At 37.7% G+C, this 19,792-nt stretch overlaps 1 protein-coding gene across 1 annotated transcript; it reads right to left on the reverse strand.

Annotated features, from left to right (window-relative positions):
• Positions 1 to 290: 290 nt before the first annotated feature.
• On the reverse strand, positions 291 to 18,961 carry VCF2 (VCP nuclear cofactor family member 2). Its single transcript, XM_005593709.5, has 4 exons — positions 18,893 to 18,961; positions 15,799 to 15,898; positions 2,855 to 2,985; positions 291 to 537 (listed from the first exon to the last, which is right to left on the reverse strand). Exons 1-4 carry the CDS (start codon positions 18,910 to 18,912, stop codon positions 441 to 443), a joined length of 348 nt encoding a protein of 115 aa, XP_005593766.1. The 5' UTR covers positions 18,913 to 18,961; the 3' UTR covers positions 291 to 440.
• Positions 18,962 to 19,792: the final 831 nt, after the last annotated feature.

The following is a 19,792-nucleotide window of genomic DNA, read 5'->3' on the forward strand; positions in this document are numbered from 1 at the left end:
TGCAGTGGCATGGCAAAGGAGACAGGATCTCACAGGATTTTACATATTGTGTTTACAAGGAATTGGAATTGGGAGCATAGATAAGGTCTGCTGGTCACAGAAAAAGGGGCTTTTAACATTCCTTTTAGTTTCAGGGGAGGGGGAAGGGAGAGAGAGAGAGAGAGGACACAGCGAAGCTTACAACAAAATTTTTGCTGTTTATAGCTTTCTTGGGGAAGGAAACACAGGCACAAATTCTGATGTTAGGAATATTTTAAGCATGTATCTTCAATATTATTCATCCAGGACCAAAGTAAGTCCTGATACAGGAAATGAGTGAGTTTCACAGCTTTCTGAGCCCCTACTCGACCCAGGAAGCTGAACTGGAACCTCCTCTCACTTTCTACTTTCTTCTGATATTCCTTAAAAATACTTCTCCTTCATAGCGGAGATAATTAGTTTTAAACAGCTTGGTTCCTTCCCTGCTGTGAAGTATTGAGTTTTATTTCAGGACCAAAGGACATAAACCAGTTTATGACATGAACAGGTTTAGACAATCTGCAAAAGACAGGACAGAGATTGCATATTGTATTTACTAGGACACGAGATTTACACTGACCACTCTGGAATAAGACTGTGCTTACTTAGTTCAACTAAGTACTGAAAAGTCATAGAGACTGAAAAGCCAACACATTTTCTGTGTGTATGTAATTGCTTTATTATGTTTTTGTTTTTTTTTTTACTTTGAAAAAATAGTGCTTTGTCGTGGTGATAGTTCTATCTTTCATATTTTTAAATAGGGGGAATGAATGGAAATTTGTTTTCTCAGCTTTTCAACTACACTGTGGTTTTAATAGACACTTTCTTTCAGTAGGATGCTGTGTATTTAAGCCCGCAAAATTCTTCCTAGGTATTTCTGAATCCTGTTGTGTACATGTGGGTTGAAAGTTCAAATATTTCATCTTCTTTAGTGTTTAGTTGCTCACTTTATTGTTAGAGAAACTGGTGGCCAGGTATTCTTTCTCTATTTTCTGCCATAAAACCTTTTAGAATTCAAATTTCTTCTCACATACATCTGGAATTGACTTTGGAAGCACTGGCCATAGAAAAAATGTTTTTACTCAAACCATCTAATTGAGAAATAATTGACTCATGCCTACTCCCTAAGGTTGGGGCCAATATGGTGCTGTAATTTTTTCCCCCGTAACACTAAAATTCTACTACGAGTATCTTCCTTAAAATCCTACCCATATTCAAGGAAACAACCATGAAAATTATGTGTGTGTGTGTGTGTGTGTGTGTGTGTGTGTGTATGTATGTATGTATTCTTTTCCTAGGATAGTGTTCATTTTCATATGTTAATTCTGTCATTTAATAAAATCTCATTCTTCTTTAAGTAAAACTGTAACCTTACATCTTTTCCAAACCTTGCCAATTGGCAAACACCTCTTGGTAGAGCTATCCATAGTTCACAGATCTGCTAGTTTCCACTCTGTGGACCTCCAAATATAGTGCAAAAGAGAATGTGACCAGGGAGGAGAGGACTGTTAGACTCTAAAGCATTTTTGTTTAAATCTACCAACAGGTTGTACCCCTTGCATACTCCAGGGCAGACAACCTGATGCATCCTGGTCCATTGTTCGCACAGCTCACCACTGAGGAAGCACATCTATGAATTCCCTATTCAAATTTGGTTGCTTCTTTAGTATGACTAAAACATGGGGATCCCCCCATCTCTAAATCAATATTACTGCCTGTTTCTTCTAATGGCATCTCAGCTTATTGTTTCTAAGCCATGCGAATCTTTGCAATTTTAATAATGGAAGCTAGCCCCCTAATCTCTATGAAAGGGTCCATGTAGCATAAAGTGGGCAGTTGTCCAACCCACTTCCACAATTCTTGTTACTTTAAACATCAGTTTAGAAGCTTACACTGTATTAACATTTACTCTATACATAATAGATGGAATTATGAGATCACATAATGTGCTAATGTAATAAATTTTCGTTTAAGACAAAATGTAATTACATATTTCTTATCTGACAGAATTGAGAAGTGTTTCCTACTAAGTCTGAAGTGCACACTCTAGAGGATAAATGATACAGAAGGTATCTAAGTATACAAGAACCTTAGAAACATTCTCCCTGGAAATGCAAAGTGTAGAGACAGTTATTAGAGAGAGGTTTTCACGTTCATAGTCTATACTGGGTCTGATTGTTGCCATTACAACTAGAGAGCAATTTCAATAGAATATCTACCTTCTGAGGGGAGTATGGCAGTTCATTTCAGTGCAAGACTGAATCTGGCTTTGCATATTTGGGAATACTAACTTACAGTTTTTTGAGTGTGGATTTTTTGTTTTTTAAATGAAAGCTACATACTCTTTACTAGGCTATTGTAGTTTTAAAAATGAAGACTTACTTGTATTTTAAAAAGATGTTTAACATAGAGTTTCTAATTGACAGATCTGGAAATCAGTCTGAATTGAACATATGACTTCAATGCACAGGAGAAGTTTCCTCATATTGCTACCTTAACATGAATTTGACACCCAACTTGAAAACTCCATGTAGAAAGAGTAAAATAAAAATAAAAATTTCATAAAAAATTCTTCACAGCCCCTTTAAAATTGCAACAGTGCAGTAAAACCCCAATTAAACAACTGCCCATTAACTTGTTATTTAAAATGTAGACTTAAAAACCAATAGACATTTTTTGGTGTGTATGCAATTGCTTTCATAAACACAGTTTAGGTTGGAATAAGGAAGTCCTAGTTCATCATGTTGGAGCTCGTCCTCGCTGCTGCAGGCTGTTGAAGTGAGCCTCCTTCAAGGTCTGGTTGATGTGGGAGTAAAGACCTTGGCATGGTACATACCCCTCATGCAAGAACTGGGGAATGTTCACATTGGGTTCAATAACAATCTGGTTTAAGTTGCCTTCTGGTCCACTTGCTCTCTCTGGGATATTAATGCAGCTGCTGCTCCTTTCATTATCACTCCATGAGAACTGGAAGGAAAAAGACAGAAAGGGGATTGCTATTATGCTATTACAATATTTTTCCTACTTGGCTTGGAGAATAGCAGCATAAAACTCTATACTGGGCTTTAAAAAGCCATTTAAGATAGTTCATTCTATCCTCACAACAACCCTTTAATTAAGTTGGGATTAACAGCCCCCATTTTACAGATGAGGAAACAGATCACTGCCTTGTCTAAAGTCACATAGCTATGAAGTGGCAGGGTGAGGATTCAAACACAGGCCTTCCAGTTCCAAATCCCTTCACACATTCTCTACCCTTGCTTGTACCATTTATTCCAATTACTGCATCAGAGAAGTAAGTACTCATCCTTTACCTGAAGTATCAATTAATGCTAAGGATGTAATAGAAATAATGACCATAACAAGTAAGTTGGACTATAGGTAAAAGTTACAATGAAGCAAATAAGACACATACATTTATACATACATGCATACACACATAGATACAAATAAATAATGACTTTGTACACATATCCTGATAGTGGACATGTATAAATATCTTCGTATATCAATTCAATGCTACATACATATCCTGAAAGGCATTTGACATACTTTTAGTCAAAGTTATATGCTACTTATTAACATTTTATGACTAGCATTTATTGTTCTTCTATATTTATGGATTTAATAGGGTGTGTATTTTCTTCTTAAGATCTTTTTTTTTTTTTAATTGAACTAACCTGATTCAGTGCCTTTTGTACATTGGAGAAGCTACTCAGGGATGCCTGTAAACAGTCATTTCCAAGAATTTCCTGCCTTCCAATGTTACAATTCCCAAAAGAAGAAGGTAATGGCAAGGACTCTTATTCAAATTACAATATTTAACAATGCTGGTATTATATTTCTTCTAAGTAAGTTTTTTCCAAAGGCAACATTAGTCATAGTCCATAGGTCACTTGCAGCTGCTCAACTTAGGTCACACAGTACACTGCCCACAGCTACCAAGATACAACCTATGCTCATCTTTATCCAACTAGAAACATATGTTAAAAGAACCTGTGCAGGAAAAGAGATAGAAGGGGCCAAATGAAACCAGATGTGAGAGTTACCAATAGCAATCAAATTGATTTAAGGATTAAATGTCAAGGTCAATTCAAAAAGAAAATTTAAAAAAATTCCCAGGCCTGAGTATAAAAATATAGAACTCCCACTGTCACAAAATAATGAAGTTATGAATATTCCAAAATTAAGTAAGCTATTACATTGGATAAAAAACCCACAGCCCACACTTTGGTTCCTCTTAGTTGGCTTTCCTTGTTTTTTTTTTTTTTTTTGTTACAGGTACTGCCTGAAAAATAAGGTAAGAACTAGAAATCATTTCTGATGAATCAAATTTTCATCTCCAATGACATCATATTGATTTTACACTACAGTGCAACACTAGGGTGATGCTATGCTGTGTATATTAAAAATTCATAGGCTAGAAGGGATTTCTTTACAATAATTATTAAGAAAAAAATACATCTACCTTTAATTTGTTTCATTTTAAAAGTTTTTAAACTCAATCGTGTACAGATATAAATAGAAATGCTCATTAAGACATTTTTATACTATTAATATTTTTAATAGCTGAAAATCAGAAACAACTAAATGTTTAAAAACAAAGAAGCAGTTAAATTATAGTGCATGCATTCATACAACAGAATCTCATCAGCCATTAACAATAATGATATATCATTCTATATCAGAAGTCTTTATACTTCAGGTTCTTAGAAAAGTCTAAATTTATAGGCTATAAAAATAGTTAACAGAGAAATAACTAAACAATGACACAGCTTTCATCTGGGTAAACCATTTAAAAAATTAATTAGGTAAATGTAAGGGAATAAATGCCTATAAATAAACTTGTCATACAATTTAAAATCTAAAGTTATATTAAGTTAAATAATAAATAGTCATTAAAGGTCTGGATCACTTCCAATTTTTAAAAAATTATAGGAAAATATTTTTCTAAAAAATATTTTCTTATTTTAAAGAAAATTATTTTTGTCTAATTCAAAGGTTACTTAAAAGTTATTTATGAAACAAGGTGAAAGTAACCAGTAAATAAGAGCAGTGTAAAGAAATATCTCCTTCTTTACATACTATATATTTACCTCTTTATAAATATAAAGGGGTATTTTTGGCAAGAAAGGTTAAAAGGAAATAATTTTTTAATAATTATTTTATGAGAAATAATAATTTCTTTATATGAGAAAGAATCTTGTATAGTAAATTTCTATCCTAAAATAACTGGTTATTTAAGAAAGAAAGATGTCTAGCATAAAACAGGAAGTCTGAGCATCTCATTAATGATTTGTATCAAGTTGTCTATAATTAAAGGGAAATTATTTATAATAGTCTTTTTAAAGATTGGATTTTGATTTTTTAAAAAACACTTATACATTAAAGAATTGGGTAGAACAACAAAATTTTCTTAAGGTATTGATTTACTCTTAATACACTTGCAAGGGATTTTAATTTTTTTAATCCAATTTTCAACTTTTATTATCTTGCTGTTTTCAGCTTTCTCTCCCCTTTGAAAAGGCCTAGGATAATAACCGTCTCCTTCAACTCATTTTCAGCTTCCATAATTTTTTTCCTCAGGTTCTAACTGTTGGTCATGGCCTGACGCTAAAAATATTTTATCTTAAAGGTCTAAAGAAAATGTTTTCTTCCAACATAACATTCTGTGCTCTTGGCTTTAAATTCTTCTATGAATCCAAACATTTTCATTTATTACCCAGGAAACACTCTGCCTATGTCTAACTAATTCAAGTATCACTTTCATTAATTTTGATTTGCAGGTTACCTAAATGGACTTTCCATAGGGAATATTAATTGTACTGCAGGTATCGGGGGAAACCAGCCCCTGACATTTCACATACATTCTTTTCTATTTCCCTAAGTGTTGGCTGGTCTGAGAAATAAAGGGAAAGAGTACAAAAGAGAGAAATTTTAAAGCAGGGTGTCCGTGGGAGACATCACATGCTGGCAGGTTCCGTGATGCCCCCTGAGCTGTAAAACCAGCAAGTTTTTATTAGCAATTTTCAGAGGGCAGGGAGTGTACGAATAGGGTGTGGGTCACAGAGATCACATGCTTTAAGGGCAACAAAAGATCACAAGGCAGGAGGTCAGGGTGAGATCACAAGGTCAGAGTGAAACTAGAATCACTAATGAACTTCCACGTCCCGCTGTGTATGCATTGTCATTGATAAACATTTTAACAGGGTTCAAGAGCAGAGAACTGGTCTGACTAGAATTTGCCAGGCTGGAATTTCCTAATCCTAGCAAGCCTGGGGGTGCTGCAGGAGACTAGGGTGTGTTTCATCCCTATCTATATCTGCATAAAGGCAGACACTCCCAGAGCGGCCATTTCAGAGGCCTCCCCTGGGAATGTATTCTTTTCCCAGGGCTGTTAATTATTTAATATTCCTTACTGGGGAAAGAATTCAGCGATACTTCTCTTACCTGTTTTCAGTAATAAGAGAAATATGGCTCTGTCCTGCCTGGCCCACAGGCAGCCAGACTTTAAGGTTATCTCCCTTGTTCCCTGAAAATCATTGTTATCCTGTTCTTAAGGTGCCCAGGTTTGATATTGTTCAAACACACATGCTCTACAAACAATTCGTGCAGTTAACACAATCATCACAGGGTCCTGAGGCGATATACATCCTCAGTTTACGAAGATGACGGGATTAAGAGATTAAAGACAGGCATAGGAAATCACAAGAGTATTGATTGGGGAAGTGATAAATGTCCATGAAACCTTCACAATTTATGTTCAGAGACTGTAGTAAAGACAGGCATAAGAAATTATAAAAGTATTAATTTGGGGAACTAATAAATGTCCATGAAATCTTCACAATTTATGTTCTTCTGCCATGGCTTCAGCCGGTCCCTCCGTTCGGGGTCCCTGACTTCCCGCAACAGCAGGAGGTTTTTTTTTTCCCCTTTTGGTAACTGGTCTAACAAACAAATTTTACATTTTATTAAAATAACTCCTATGTCATTGTTACTAAAGTTTTAATTTGCTTAGGAAAAAACTGAGGTTAAATTTTTTTAAAAATCAAGGTTACTACATCCATGTAATTTCTTGCTTTTAAAGTCCTTGCACCTTTAAGTTATAGGGCTTTGACTTCTGGATATAAAAAGAACACCAAGTCTTGCTAAATCTTAAACAGTGACAGCAGTTAAAGCCTTATCTTCACACCCAGTAGAAGATGCCAATCAAAATACACTATGTGCATAAGACACAGGGCCAGAAATTAAAACTATTAAATACCTCAAGGCCTAGGGACTATTATGGAAGAGGTGGGTGTGTGAGATTGTAATGGCCAATGTTGAGAGATAAAATTAGTTTGGTTTCTCTATAAATTAACTATTAATATTGAAGGCACACTGATGCAAGACCAGCATCTGGGCCCCAATGTCAGAGTAACAAGGTTTTCTTGGAGCATTAACCTACTTAATTTTAAAAAAAAATAAAGGTTATGAAAAAGTTTATTGAAATTATATCTTATGGTCAAGATGACCAAAACTTAATAAATTTGTTTAGAAAATTTTAAAAGACAGATTTAATGGGCCTTGTGCTGTCTTCATTAAAGCTTATTGTTTGGGAAATTAAGTCTCCTCTCTCAAAAAAATAAAAACTTTTGTCCCTTTTTGAAATCTTTGAGTCATCACTCGGCTAAATGGATGACTTATTGTGCAATGACCTTTGATCCTATTTTGTGATATCAGGTGTTTTTAACTTTTTACAGTTGACAAACTTTCCAAAATAAAATTCTAGCTTTGGTCCTCATTAATCTTTTGATATTAGGTCCCCTGAAGTCCAAAAGAGACATATTTGGGTTATTTGATATCATATAATCATACAGAAGTATTGTCAAATATAAAATGGCATTTAACCTTCTTTGGATTACATTTATATAAATGTGTTTTTAGTATGTGTTTAAGAATTGTATGAAATTCCTGTGATTCTGATATGTCTTGGTACATGTCAGCAGTCCCCAACCTTTTTAGCACTTGGGACCGGTTTTGTGGAAGACAATTTTTCCACAGATGGGGGACGGAAGGGATGGTTTCAGGATGAAACTGTTCCACCTCAGATCATTAGGCATTAGATTCTCATAAAGAACACACAGCCTAGATCCCTCACATGTGCAGTTTACAATAGAGTTTGTGATCCTATGAGAATCTAATACTGCCACTGATCTGACAGGAGGCAGAACTCAGGCAGTAGTTCTTGCTTGCCCACCAATTACCTCCTGCTGTGCGGCCTGGTTCCTAAGAGGCCATGGACCAGTACAAGTCTGCGGCCGGAGGACTGGGAACCCCTGGTATATGTTATCAGTAGTAATAATGATTATGTAAAATAGTTGTATGCCACATAAGTAACCAAATTTCCTTGTCAATTACATCTTTATGACTGTTCTAAGACTCTTGTTATTCATGGTTGTTTTACTTTTATCACTTTCAAAAGGTGGTTTTATAATCAGCTATAGGACTCTGACAGGTACTCTTGAATGCAGGTTTCTGATAACTTTGGAGATTGTGATACTAGAATAGAGGAAAAACTTCCAAGACTCTCATAGAGAGCTAATGTGTTCATAAACATTGAGCAGAACAGGAGTTAATTACATAGACTAAACTAATGGAAAACTGAAATAATCTTTTTGTGACTTTGAAACATTGTTTGAAACTCAGAAACTTTTGTTTCTGAATTTCTAACTTTGTTTCTTTTTCTAACTTGTTTCTGAGTCCAGAAAACCATTTTTCTTTGAGCTATTTTACAGCTTTTAATATTGGGTTAACTATGCTCCTGTGAGAAAATCTGAAGCATATTTCTCTCTACCTGATTTCTCCAGAATTTGAAAACTATTTGCAAGTATACGTAGTTTATGGTAGTATAGTTATTTGCAAAAATTTGATAAGACTCTGTTTTCTTTTGTAACAGGACACAATTGAAGCCACTGATTTTACTGAGGCTTTGATTGGAATGGCAGATCCAAACAGATTGCTTTAAGTAATCAAAGTTGACTTATAGAGCCAATAAAATCCCCTTGAGAAAGCTGACCTCATATATTGTCTACACAGTCCGTGTACAGGTTCCTGACCTGTGGTAAGTAAAGAATGGCACTTTCTGACAGGCCCAAGGAGTCCCACATTATCTTGGGACCTCAGTAAGAATTCACTCAATTAATGTGGATATTTACAGGCACAGATAAATCCATGGCTGGGCTCAAGGCGTTGAAGTGTAATCTGAGATTCTTTGTGGAATAAAGTTCCAGCAAAGCCAATTTAAAAACAAAAGAGTGTGCATGGCAAATAGTTATTCTTGCTGACTTTATACAAATACTCAGGCAAAGTATAACAGAACTAACACTTATTTTATGCACAAATTTGTCCTATGATTTGTTTTTAGTGAAAATGGAGCTTGAAGAGAAAAAAAAATGTTTCAAAATGAACTATAGTACATTTGTTGTTAGATTCTAGTCTTGCCTAATGTTTTTTCAATTTTTCTTATTTTCTAGATTAGACTGAATTCTAAAATTTTTCTTGGCTACAAGTCTCCAAAAATAATGTTTTCGTTTTTTTTCTTTCTTTCCTTTCCTTTTTCCCATTTTTCCTGATTTGAAATCACTAAAAATTAAGCTGTGCTTTCTTAAAACCCTGTGAACTGAAGCTAGACAACTTAAGCTTCAGAAATAAATAACAGCAACCTATTTACATACATAAAACACTTTCGTACCTGCCTACTGATGTATGGACTTCAGAGTAATATGGCCTATATTGATTTTCCAGGATTGTTCTCCATCTTTTTGTTTGTTGTTTTCTTTCTCTCTTCCTCCCCCTACTTTTTCTTCACAGAACATGATACTTCACAACCTGCTAAAAATGAGGTTTCCTAATAATGTGTGACCTACCCATCTAGAAATAAACCATCCTTGCCACGAGAGATCAAACAAAATCTGAGACCAGAGATTAATTTTCTTCTAAAATGCTTTCTCCAAAATATTTCAGAAAGAAAGTGGGGGAAATGTGAAAGGAAAATAAATCTCAGGGCCCTAAAATCATTAGGCCAAGGGAAAAGCCAAGCTAGGAACTACATCAGGCAAACCCACTTCCCATTTTATTCCTAAATCAGACAGCTACAAATATTTTTTTTAAAGCGACATACCTTTCTCACAATTTGCCCACAAAGAAATTCCTTTTGGGCTTCAAGATCTTTGAAGTCCTGTTGAATTTTGAGCTGGCAATGTAAACTGATAACTTATCTTCACAGGTGTTAGACAGAAAGTCACACCTCTGCTCACCTGAGACAAATGCATATCTGATTACTCCCTCTACCCTATTGTTTATGTAAAAATGCAGATTCACTGAGCCAGACTAAATTGTATATTCAGTGAAAGGCAGATCAAGGACTCAAAAGATTGCAACCTCTTGTCTCTTATATACCTATGACCTGGAAGTCTCAGCTTCAAATTGTCTTGTCTTTCCAGACTGAACCAATGTACATCTTACACATATTGATTGATGTCTTCTATCTCCCTAAAATGTATAAAAGCAAGCTGCACCCTGACCATCTTGGGCATATGTTGTCAGGTGTGTCGCAGGTGCATGCTTAACCTTGGCAAAATAAACTTTCTATATTAATCGAGACCTGTCTCAGATATTTTGAGTTCCTACATATAGTTGGGACTTCAAATACTTTTTTAAAAATTTTAGTTTTATATCTTCACTTTCTTTCTTTCTTATTTATTTATTTATTTATTTATTTATTTATTTGAGATGGAGTCTCGCTTTGTAGCCCAGGCTGGAGTGCAGTGGCGCGATCTCGGCTCACTGCAAGCTCCGCCTCCTGGGTCAGTCACCTGGCTGGGACTACAGGTGCATGCTGCCACATCCAGCTAATTTTTTTTTTTGTATCTTTAGTAGAGACGGGGTTTCACCATGTTAACCAGGATGGTCTCGATCTCCTGACCTTGTGATCCACCCGCCTCGGCCCCCCAAAGTGCTGGGATTACAGGCGTGAGCCACCGTGCCCAGCCTGGATCTTCACTTTCTAACTCATCTACTACAAATATATTTCTTTTGTGAAAAACAAACATTTTATTTGTAAGTAGGCAAACTAAAGAATGCTACTACAAAACCAAATACAATCTGCTTATGGATTCAGTTACTTCTGACTTCAAAGCAAAGACTTAAAAAGTGCTGTAATTCCATAAATGAGATTTTGGGAAGAGGGTTTAACCTCCTTTAGTCTAGTAAAGAGCATCTAAAAAGTCATATACACTAGCATTTTCTAGGCTAATAATGCTGTTTATTTAATAAACATAGCCTATATTATGCAACCTGGGCTTTGTCACACTTACCCTGTGAATCTATTTCATGTGAGATATCCCACTTAATGGACTGTTTGTCAGAATGATTGAGAGGAAAATTTGCTTCTTGATGGTGTATGGTTTTGACACTTGAAACTGCTATCTTAGTACAGAAGCATTAACCTTACTACACTTTATTTTATTTTATTATGCTTTTAGAGACAAGCTCTCACTCCATCATCCAGGCTGGAATGCTGTAATGCAATTGCAGCTCACTGTAGTGTTGAACTCCTGGGCTCAAGGGATCCTCCTGCCTCAGCCTCCCAAAGTGCAAATTCTTTTATCAGAGAATAAATGAGATTTTAAGCACCTCACTATTTGGAAAGACTCATAATATATAAAACATCTTCAACACCCTCCTGATTCCTCATACAAATGTCTTACCAGAATGCTTATCCTACCTGACAGTTACAAAGCTCATTCTTTTTTCTCTGAATTTTCAATATAGGTTTAATGCTGATATCTGTGCAAGGAAAATGAAGGACAGAGCCCTTGCAAATTCACACACATAGCAAAATAAAATTATATTTATGAAGACTCTAAAGAAGGGTATCTCACTATGCAAAATTCACAAAGGCACTTTACAAAAATCCTGGAGTCCAGGTCTGTGTGAAAAAGCAGGATTTAGGTTAGTTTGGGCCATAATGAAATCTGCATACTTACCTGTAACCAAATAAACTTTGAGACCAGCAGGGATTTGCTAGAGCACATTCTGTTTTAGAATAGGCATCAAAATCACCCGTGTGGCTTTCTGACACTTTGACTCATGTGCACATGCTGGGGCCCAACCTCTGAGAGGCTCTCAAGTAGGCACAGATTGTTCTGATGCCCAAGCAATATCTAAACAAATATTTGCATGTCTATCATACGATGTATAAGGAGGCACTTTGCCTGGGATACTTAGGGGTTCAACATGTAATTCTTGAGCCTAATCAAGAAGAATACAGTACTCTGAGAGTGACAGGATCAAGCTATTGCAATGACAAGAATATAGCACTGAATGCTGACTGGGGAAATAGAGGAGCCTTCTTAAAATGAAATGCATCTAAGCTAGGCCTTCAAAGATACAGAGAATATTAATAGGAAGGGTGTGACAAATGGAGAGAGCAATAAGAACACAAGCAAGCTGAAGAAGAGTTATTGAGGAGACAAAGCCACAGATGATGTAGCTGGTATCTCCGAGAGAAGAGTTAGTGAGAACCAAAATATGCAAGAGAAGATACGGCTAGGTTATCAGGGGCCTTGAATGTCACTCTAAGAAGTCTGTACAAACAGGTATTTGAGCATAAGATAAATGCTCAGATCTATATTTAGGAAGAGCATTTTAATGGATGAATGAAATAGGGGGTGGATGAGACCACAAAAACCACTGGGAAATTTTGCAATGTATCAAGCAAGAGGCAATGCAAGCCTGAATTAGGATGGTGGAAATGTAAAGAAAGGGATATATTTGATACACGCAGAGGTAGAATAGAAAGGAGTCATTGAGGAAATGACAGAGACATCTAAGTTGCTGTCAGGCACCTAGGACAATGATTGGCAAATGGTAGGTGCTCAGTAAATATTTGGTAATGCAATTTAGGAAGTCTCAGACGTTCCCTGACATATGTTACAGCAAAGGAGTAGGGAGGGGATGGAGGAGCTAAGGTTTACTGAGCAGTTGCATGAACGGAGGTGAGGAATAAAAGGGAGTGAATGTAGATTACAGTTTGGATTTAAAAGACAGGGAAAAGACACAATATTTGAGAGAAAAATAAACTAGACACAAGATTAGTTAGGGAGTGAAAAGAGAGCCTTAGCAGGCTAATGAAGGAAACGGGAGATAAATAAAACTGAGGAGATGAGGAGGAATATTAATTACGGAATATCTTCATAAAAACAGAGCAGAAATTCATGCATGTATTTATGATATAAAATTATGTAACACTTTTTAATTGTAAAAGCAGATGAACCCAGGATTTTATTTATTTATTTATTTATTTTTTGAGATGAAGTCTCACTCTGTCGCCCAGGCTAGAGTGCAGTGGCACGATCTCGGCTCACTGCAACCTCCGCCTCCCTGGTTCAAGCGATTCTCCTGCCTCAGCCTCCTGAGTAGCTGGGACTACAGGCATGCACCACCATGCCTGGCTAATTTTTGTATTTCTTTAGTAGAGGCAGGGTTTCACCATACTGGCCAGGCTAGTCTCGAACTCCTGACCTCATGATCCACCTGCCTTGGCCTCCCAAAGTGCTGGGATTACAGGCATGAGCCACTATGCCCAGCCCAGTATTTTACTTTCTTTCAAGCCCTAGCTTTCCTCTCAATTCTGTCCCTCCATGCCTACAGCTTTTCCTTTATGTGAACCTCCACAACAAAACATTCACTCCTAATACACAGTCTATCCCTGGAATAATAATATGATGTTTATTCAAAGGCACCTATAGAAACTTGAATAAGTAAACAGATGATCCTAACCAAATCCATCAGAGGGCACGTAAAACATGTGCTCCCAAAGTTCCAAGGCATTTAAAATGACGTGTACGCATTCTCTAATACTAGAAACATTGTGGAATCTTATGAACTGTAAAATACCAAATTAATTAGGTTGTTGAATTACAACCATTTTCCAAATTAGTAAGGCAATGATAGTCATGTGTTAACTTCTCTGTGCTGATGGGGTAAATAATCTATGCTTTTTGTAGCTCAGTTTCCCTCATAAGATGAAGTTAGAACAGACACTGAGTTGTAAGTTATTTTCCAGCTCAGAAATTAAATTTATAAAAGCTTGTTCCTCCATTTTGAATGTATCTCTAAGTAGAAGCTAATTTCAGAAGGTTCCCATTTTCCCACAGGGTTTAAAACCACATCTAATGACCATTATTTTGTTCAACAATGATTTCATTCCCAAAAATGTCTCCCAAAGTAGTTCTGTCTCTTAGAATGTATGTGATCAAACGTGATGAGAATGACTGCAAACTACTAAGAATCTAAGAGAAAATGTTCTTCAAAAAATTTCACCAAGGTCAGGGCATGGTGGCTGATGCCTGTAATCCCAGCACTTTGGGAGGCCGAGGCAGGCAGATCACTTGAGGCCAGGAGTTTGAGAACAGCCTGGCCAACATGGAAAAACCCCATCTCTACTAAAAATACAAAAACTAGCTGGCCATGGTGGTGCATGCCTGTAATCCCAGCTACTTGGGAGGCTGAGGCACGAGAATTGCTTGAACCTGGGAGGTGGGGGTGCAGTGAGCCGAGATCGTGCCACTGCACCTCCAGCCTGGGTGACCCAGTGAGACTGTCTCAAAAAAAAAAAAAAGGTCCCAGTTGTCAACTGAATTGATATTACTTAAAATGATAACCTGACAAGGGGAGATTTCCTGTCAGTTGAAAAATAACAGGATTCATAGAACTCTAATTTTAAATGTATTTGGGGCTTCCTGGTTCTGTTTTTTTCTCTCATTTGTCTTACTTCTGCTACCCCCTTGGAACTGTAGCATTAGGGCACAAAATCTTTTCCTACTCTATACAGTAGGGAAGAGAAAAAGGCAGAGATCTGCTCCAGATAAGCCACTTGTGTGTATATCTACATAATTGTCCACTCTTAATTTCTTGTACTACTCAGTAATCTGAAAGGTAAAATGAATGCTCCTTGAAGTTGAAATTCAAGTTCCTTAGAATGGTGGTTACTACAGGTTTAGAAAAGAGGAAGGCGGGGGATGAAAAGAAGTTGGCTAAGGGGTATAAAAATACAGTTAGATAGAAGGAATAAGTTATAGAATTCAACAGTACGGTAAGAAAATTACAGTTAACAATAATTTATTGTCTATTTCAAAATAGAAGAGAAGAATTATAAGTTTCCAACACAAAGAAAAGATATGTTTGAGGTGATGGATATCCCAATTACCCTGACTTGATCATTACACATTACATACAGGTATCAAAATGTCACATGTATCCCCAAAATATGTACAACTATTCTATATCAATAAAAAATTGAAAACTTCAAACTCTTTTTCCAGCACCATTAAATTTGCAAAAATCATGAGACTGCCCCAAATTTTTCACTTTTTTCACTGAGAAAGCAAGATTTGCCTTCCAGCTAATAACATATCACTATGTACTAGAAAACATGTTTTCCATATAAAAATAAGGGAAGTAAGACTACTATTCCCTGCTCATATGAGGGGACAAAATTACAGGGGCTAATTCCTCCTGATTATGTTTGGCAAAGTTTTTCTGTGCTTCTTTTCCATTTTCTGTGAGATACTGTATCATAATTTAAAGCTCCAGCTCAAAAGCCACTGTAATCAACTAAGAAAACTTTTATGAAGGTTTCTTGGAATAATACATTTCTTTTCATTACAGAGCACAAATTGGATAATTTAGTGTAGGCAATGAATGAAATAGAGGGTATCTGCCCATACTTCCTACCTCTGTATCTTGAGAATCCTGAAAGACAGGGTTTCTCTTATTCCTTTTGGGCTGGGCAGAATGATGATTGTCCTCTTTACTGCCATTTCTTCTTCTTTTCCTGAAAATAAATTGCAAAGAGAGAGTTGTTAGATGAAACAACTCATCTTTTGGATGCTTAAACTGTAAAGCAATGACAACATACATATATGAGACCTTGCCTGAAAAAATATGTCACTATCTGCTATCCCAAGATATAAAAGTCGTAAGTACTCCATCACCAGGCATGAAGATAAAAATGTAATACAAGAACTCTAAGTAAAGTCAAGCTGTACATTTCATTTCTAGAAATAATTTTCGTAACTTTAAATGACCCTTGAAAATAAAGAATACGAGGAATTTAATAGCTAAGTTTTCAAAATCTACCTAATTAGTTTCATTGTCTTGACTCCACGAAGTTACAATTCCAGGGTAAGTGATTTTGAACCCCTTCAGTAACACTTAAGACATGTGTGTCTGCCAGTGTCTACTATTAAGTTCTTATGCCAGTGGTGTAGCGACACTGAAGAGATATTTCTCGTATTCTGAATGTGGTTAGGCACTTACTGTTGCCATACCAGCTAGTATTATGACATAGTTACTGCACTAGATTGTCACCATGAGATTGTGACTGATTACTTCCTTGAAACATTCATTTCTCAAAATTGTTTTCAATGATTGGTAAGATTACATCTTCAGTTTCAAGTTCCTTGTCAATAAGTAATCAGACTGCAGCATTTGACATAGTTTTCACAGCACTCTATTATTAATCAGACATTCTCCCCAGCCATCTGCCTAGAGACTACTTTTGAGTTATTGGCACTCCTAAGAATGGCTGAGTTTACTAATTTTTATAATTTCATTACTCTTTAATCAATTCTCATCTCTAGGAGACTGAGTACTAGTCATGTAGTGCAGTGATTTCTAACACTCTGTTAAATTAAACTGCTTTCTTTAAGAAAAGAAAAAGCAACACATAATAGGAAAAAAAGGAGTTCCTGTACTTGGAACAGGGGCTCTTTAACCACATCCCTCCCTGGATCTGCCTTCCTGTGCCACCCACTAACATAGCCTGACCTCTCTTCTTAAAACTGAGGAAAGAGCAGGCCCAGAGAAGCACAGTGACTCAGACAGTAAAATGAGTAAGTCTGGTAGAGCTGAGGCTGGAAGGAAAGCTCTCTTTAGCCTTGGCCCAAGGTCCTCCAGGAAAGTTTTCAGGAAGTAAAAGTTAATGAAGAACTGCATGTCCAAATCAAACAATATCTTTATGATAAAGAACTTGCCAGTATAAATGAATTCAGCTTATTTGTGTACAGTGTCTAAAAAGGCACTTTTTTTTTGGCAGGAAATGTGACTTTTACCCAGATATGTGAGACATGCTAAAGCAGTTTTAGTGGGATTTGGGGAGAAAAAGACCTTTGTAGTCAGATCAGGCTTGCTTCATAAATACTGTTTACTGTCAACTGTCTGTGTCCCTAATTCCAATAGCATGTTGGTAATTTGGCCCCTAAATTCATAGTCAGTGTATTTTTCTTTATATTGCAAGCTCCTCATTACATGATCTAAATCAATGCAGCAGGCTAGGTTGACTAGCTTTTCACCACTGGAATAAATAACCTTAGGATGCCTTCCAGAAAATAACCTTAGCATACCTTTCAGAAAATAACCTTAGGATGCCTATCCTTCCAGAATCACAGTTCTATGAATTGATCCAGGGCAGGGTCTTTGTCAAAAGATAGCCAATATACTAACAGCTGATCAAAATATGGAGCAACAATAAAACATCCACCGCATCTACCAAGGAAATTCTATGCTACATCTTACTCACCGAAGAAGCCTCAGTGAGATTATTATGAAATGAAAGAAAGAGCCTCGAACCTGGAAAGATCTGGGCTTTGTCCTGAGTCTGTTACCAACCAGCTAAATGGCCTTTGTCAACTGAACTGGCTGAGGCCAGTAAAACTGATTTTTAAGATATCTTAATGTCATAGGCAAATGCTGACTACAAAATGCCGAATAAAAAATCACGTAGAAAACTGCTGCTGTATTACACTCCATTATGACATGATTCATTATATATAAAGAAAAAAAACGACTGGATATAAATATTATTTTATTTCACAATGTTTATTGAGCATCCACTAAGTGCTAGGCACTCCTCCAGGTGCCAGGATAAAAGAGTGAAACAAACACATGCCACAGCTCCTGCCTTCATTAGGGAGCATGGTGATGTTTGTCTTTGATCATGGTATTTTGAGTATTTGAGTACTTTGCGCTCAAGTTTTACTGAAACTTTCAACAGCTTACAATACCTTTGCATTTTTTTTTAAAACACACTAATACTATGAAAATGAATTTTCAAAGTGTGAAGCTGAGTTTAAAAAGCAGAATGTTCAAATTATGAAACAATGTTAATCTCATTTTTTAAAATACAACTTTATGAATGAAAAACATCTAAGGAAATTTATCACAAAATATGATTAATGGTCACGGCTGGGTGATCGGACTGTGGATAAGATTGGCTTCCTTTATTACGCTTTAACAGTCTAACCAAGTTTTCTACCATGAGATTCAGAGACGTTTGTAATGAAAGAATACATTGATAAAGGCCCATAGAACCCTCGTATCACGTGGAGAAAGATGACTAAACCAATCAGAGAAATAGAAATACTAGTTGCTAGGGTACCTAGCAGCCTCACCGAAGAAATGCCAATTTGAAAAACAGAATGCTATTGTCCACTGACTGAGTTTTCGCAAGGGACTACATCCCCACCTCACCCCCGCCTCCAGGGCTTGTAAGGCACTGACAACCAAAGGACCAGCATTTTCTTTCGGAGAAGGGTTCGCGGCATTTTTTTTTTAAGCAAGAAGGGCGGGGCATGAGGCGAGCAGGGCCGCTCCGCCCGGCAACACTGTCACCTGCAGGTCATGAGAGCGCCACCAACCCCGGAAGAAAATACATCTCCGCTGCGTTTCCGCCCCGAGCCGCGAGATCTTGGCTGAGAAAGCAAAGCGTGATGACAGTGGGGACCAGAGAACGAACAGGTACCGGCAAGAAAGGCCCCGACGAACCTACCGTACAGGGCAGCCTCCCATAGCACAGGACAGCCTCGCATCGTCCTGCCCTCGGAACCATAGCAACCACGCAGGAAGTTCCTGCGCCGCCGGACAAACGCAGCCCGGAGGGCGGGGCTGGCCTAGGATTGACGGGCTCTGGGCCTGTGCATCGGAGCCCGGGGAGGTTGGCGCCGGTCTCCTCTGGGTCTGCCGCAGGCTTCCTTCCCTGCTGTTGGGAGCTGACACCTGAGGGACGATCCGCTGAGCGTCAGGATCTGCTGCGCGACTGCCCCAGCCGCCCCATGTTCGAGACCTGTGCCAATCCCATGGACATTCTCCTCCCACCCAGCCAGCCTCTGAACACGCTTCTCAAGTGGTACATGCCCTGTCCTCCTCACAGCCCTCACACCGCTGATCCTCCTCGGCGACCTCAGCGCCCCCGGGGCTGACCAGGCCGTGGCCTGCGCCTCTCTGTCCTTAGGGGGGTTCTCCTCCCACCCACCTAAGTCTCTTCCGCCCGCGGTCACGCCCTGGGCCTCAGGAAAGACCGCCATTTCTTGCATCCCCCACTCTCATAACGGGCAGCACCCGATCCTGTCCTAACAGCTCCCTCTTCCAATGCCCCAGCATCCACAGCCTTCAGCCTCAGCCCCAAGGAGGCCACCTCTCCACTAACCACAACCGCGTTCCTCACCATTTAACCTTCCTTAGCCAGCTTACCCAAAGCTATTAACTCTCTGCCTCCTCCCTACTCTCCTGGCAATCCCCGCCAAGTAGACAATCAATGTACACCCTCCACAAGTGTACCTTCTCTGTCTAGTCTACTTACAAGATCCCTCCACAAGCACCAGCACCCAATTTTCTCATGATAGTCACTGATTTTCCCTTGAGAAAACAGAAACAGTCAGAGAGGGACTCG

This window comes from Macaca fascicularis, chromosome X (genome assembly GCF_037993035.2).
Source record: "Macaca fascicularis isolate 582-1 chromosome X, T2T-MFA8v1.1".
Classification (NCBI taxonomy): domain Eukaryota; kingdom Metazoa; phylum Chordata; class Mammalia; order Primates; family Cercopithecidae; genus Macaca; species Macaca fascicularis.

Bases quoted from the DNA above. Each gene is read 5' to 3' on its own strand.
- VCF2 (XM_005593709.5), bottom strand. From the start codon at position 18,912: ATGGGAGGCTGCCCTGTACG. The intron at 2,986-15,798 runs GTAGGAAGTATG...TTTTCCTTCCAG, and splicing joins AGGATTCTCAAGATACAGAG to TTCTCATGGAGTGATAATGA. The intron at 538-2,854 runs GTATGTACCATG...TGTCTTTTGCAG, and splicing joins CCCCAGTTCTTGCATGAGGG to ATTGTCTAAACCTGTTCATG.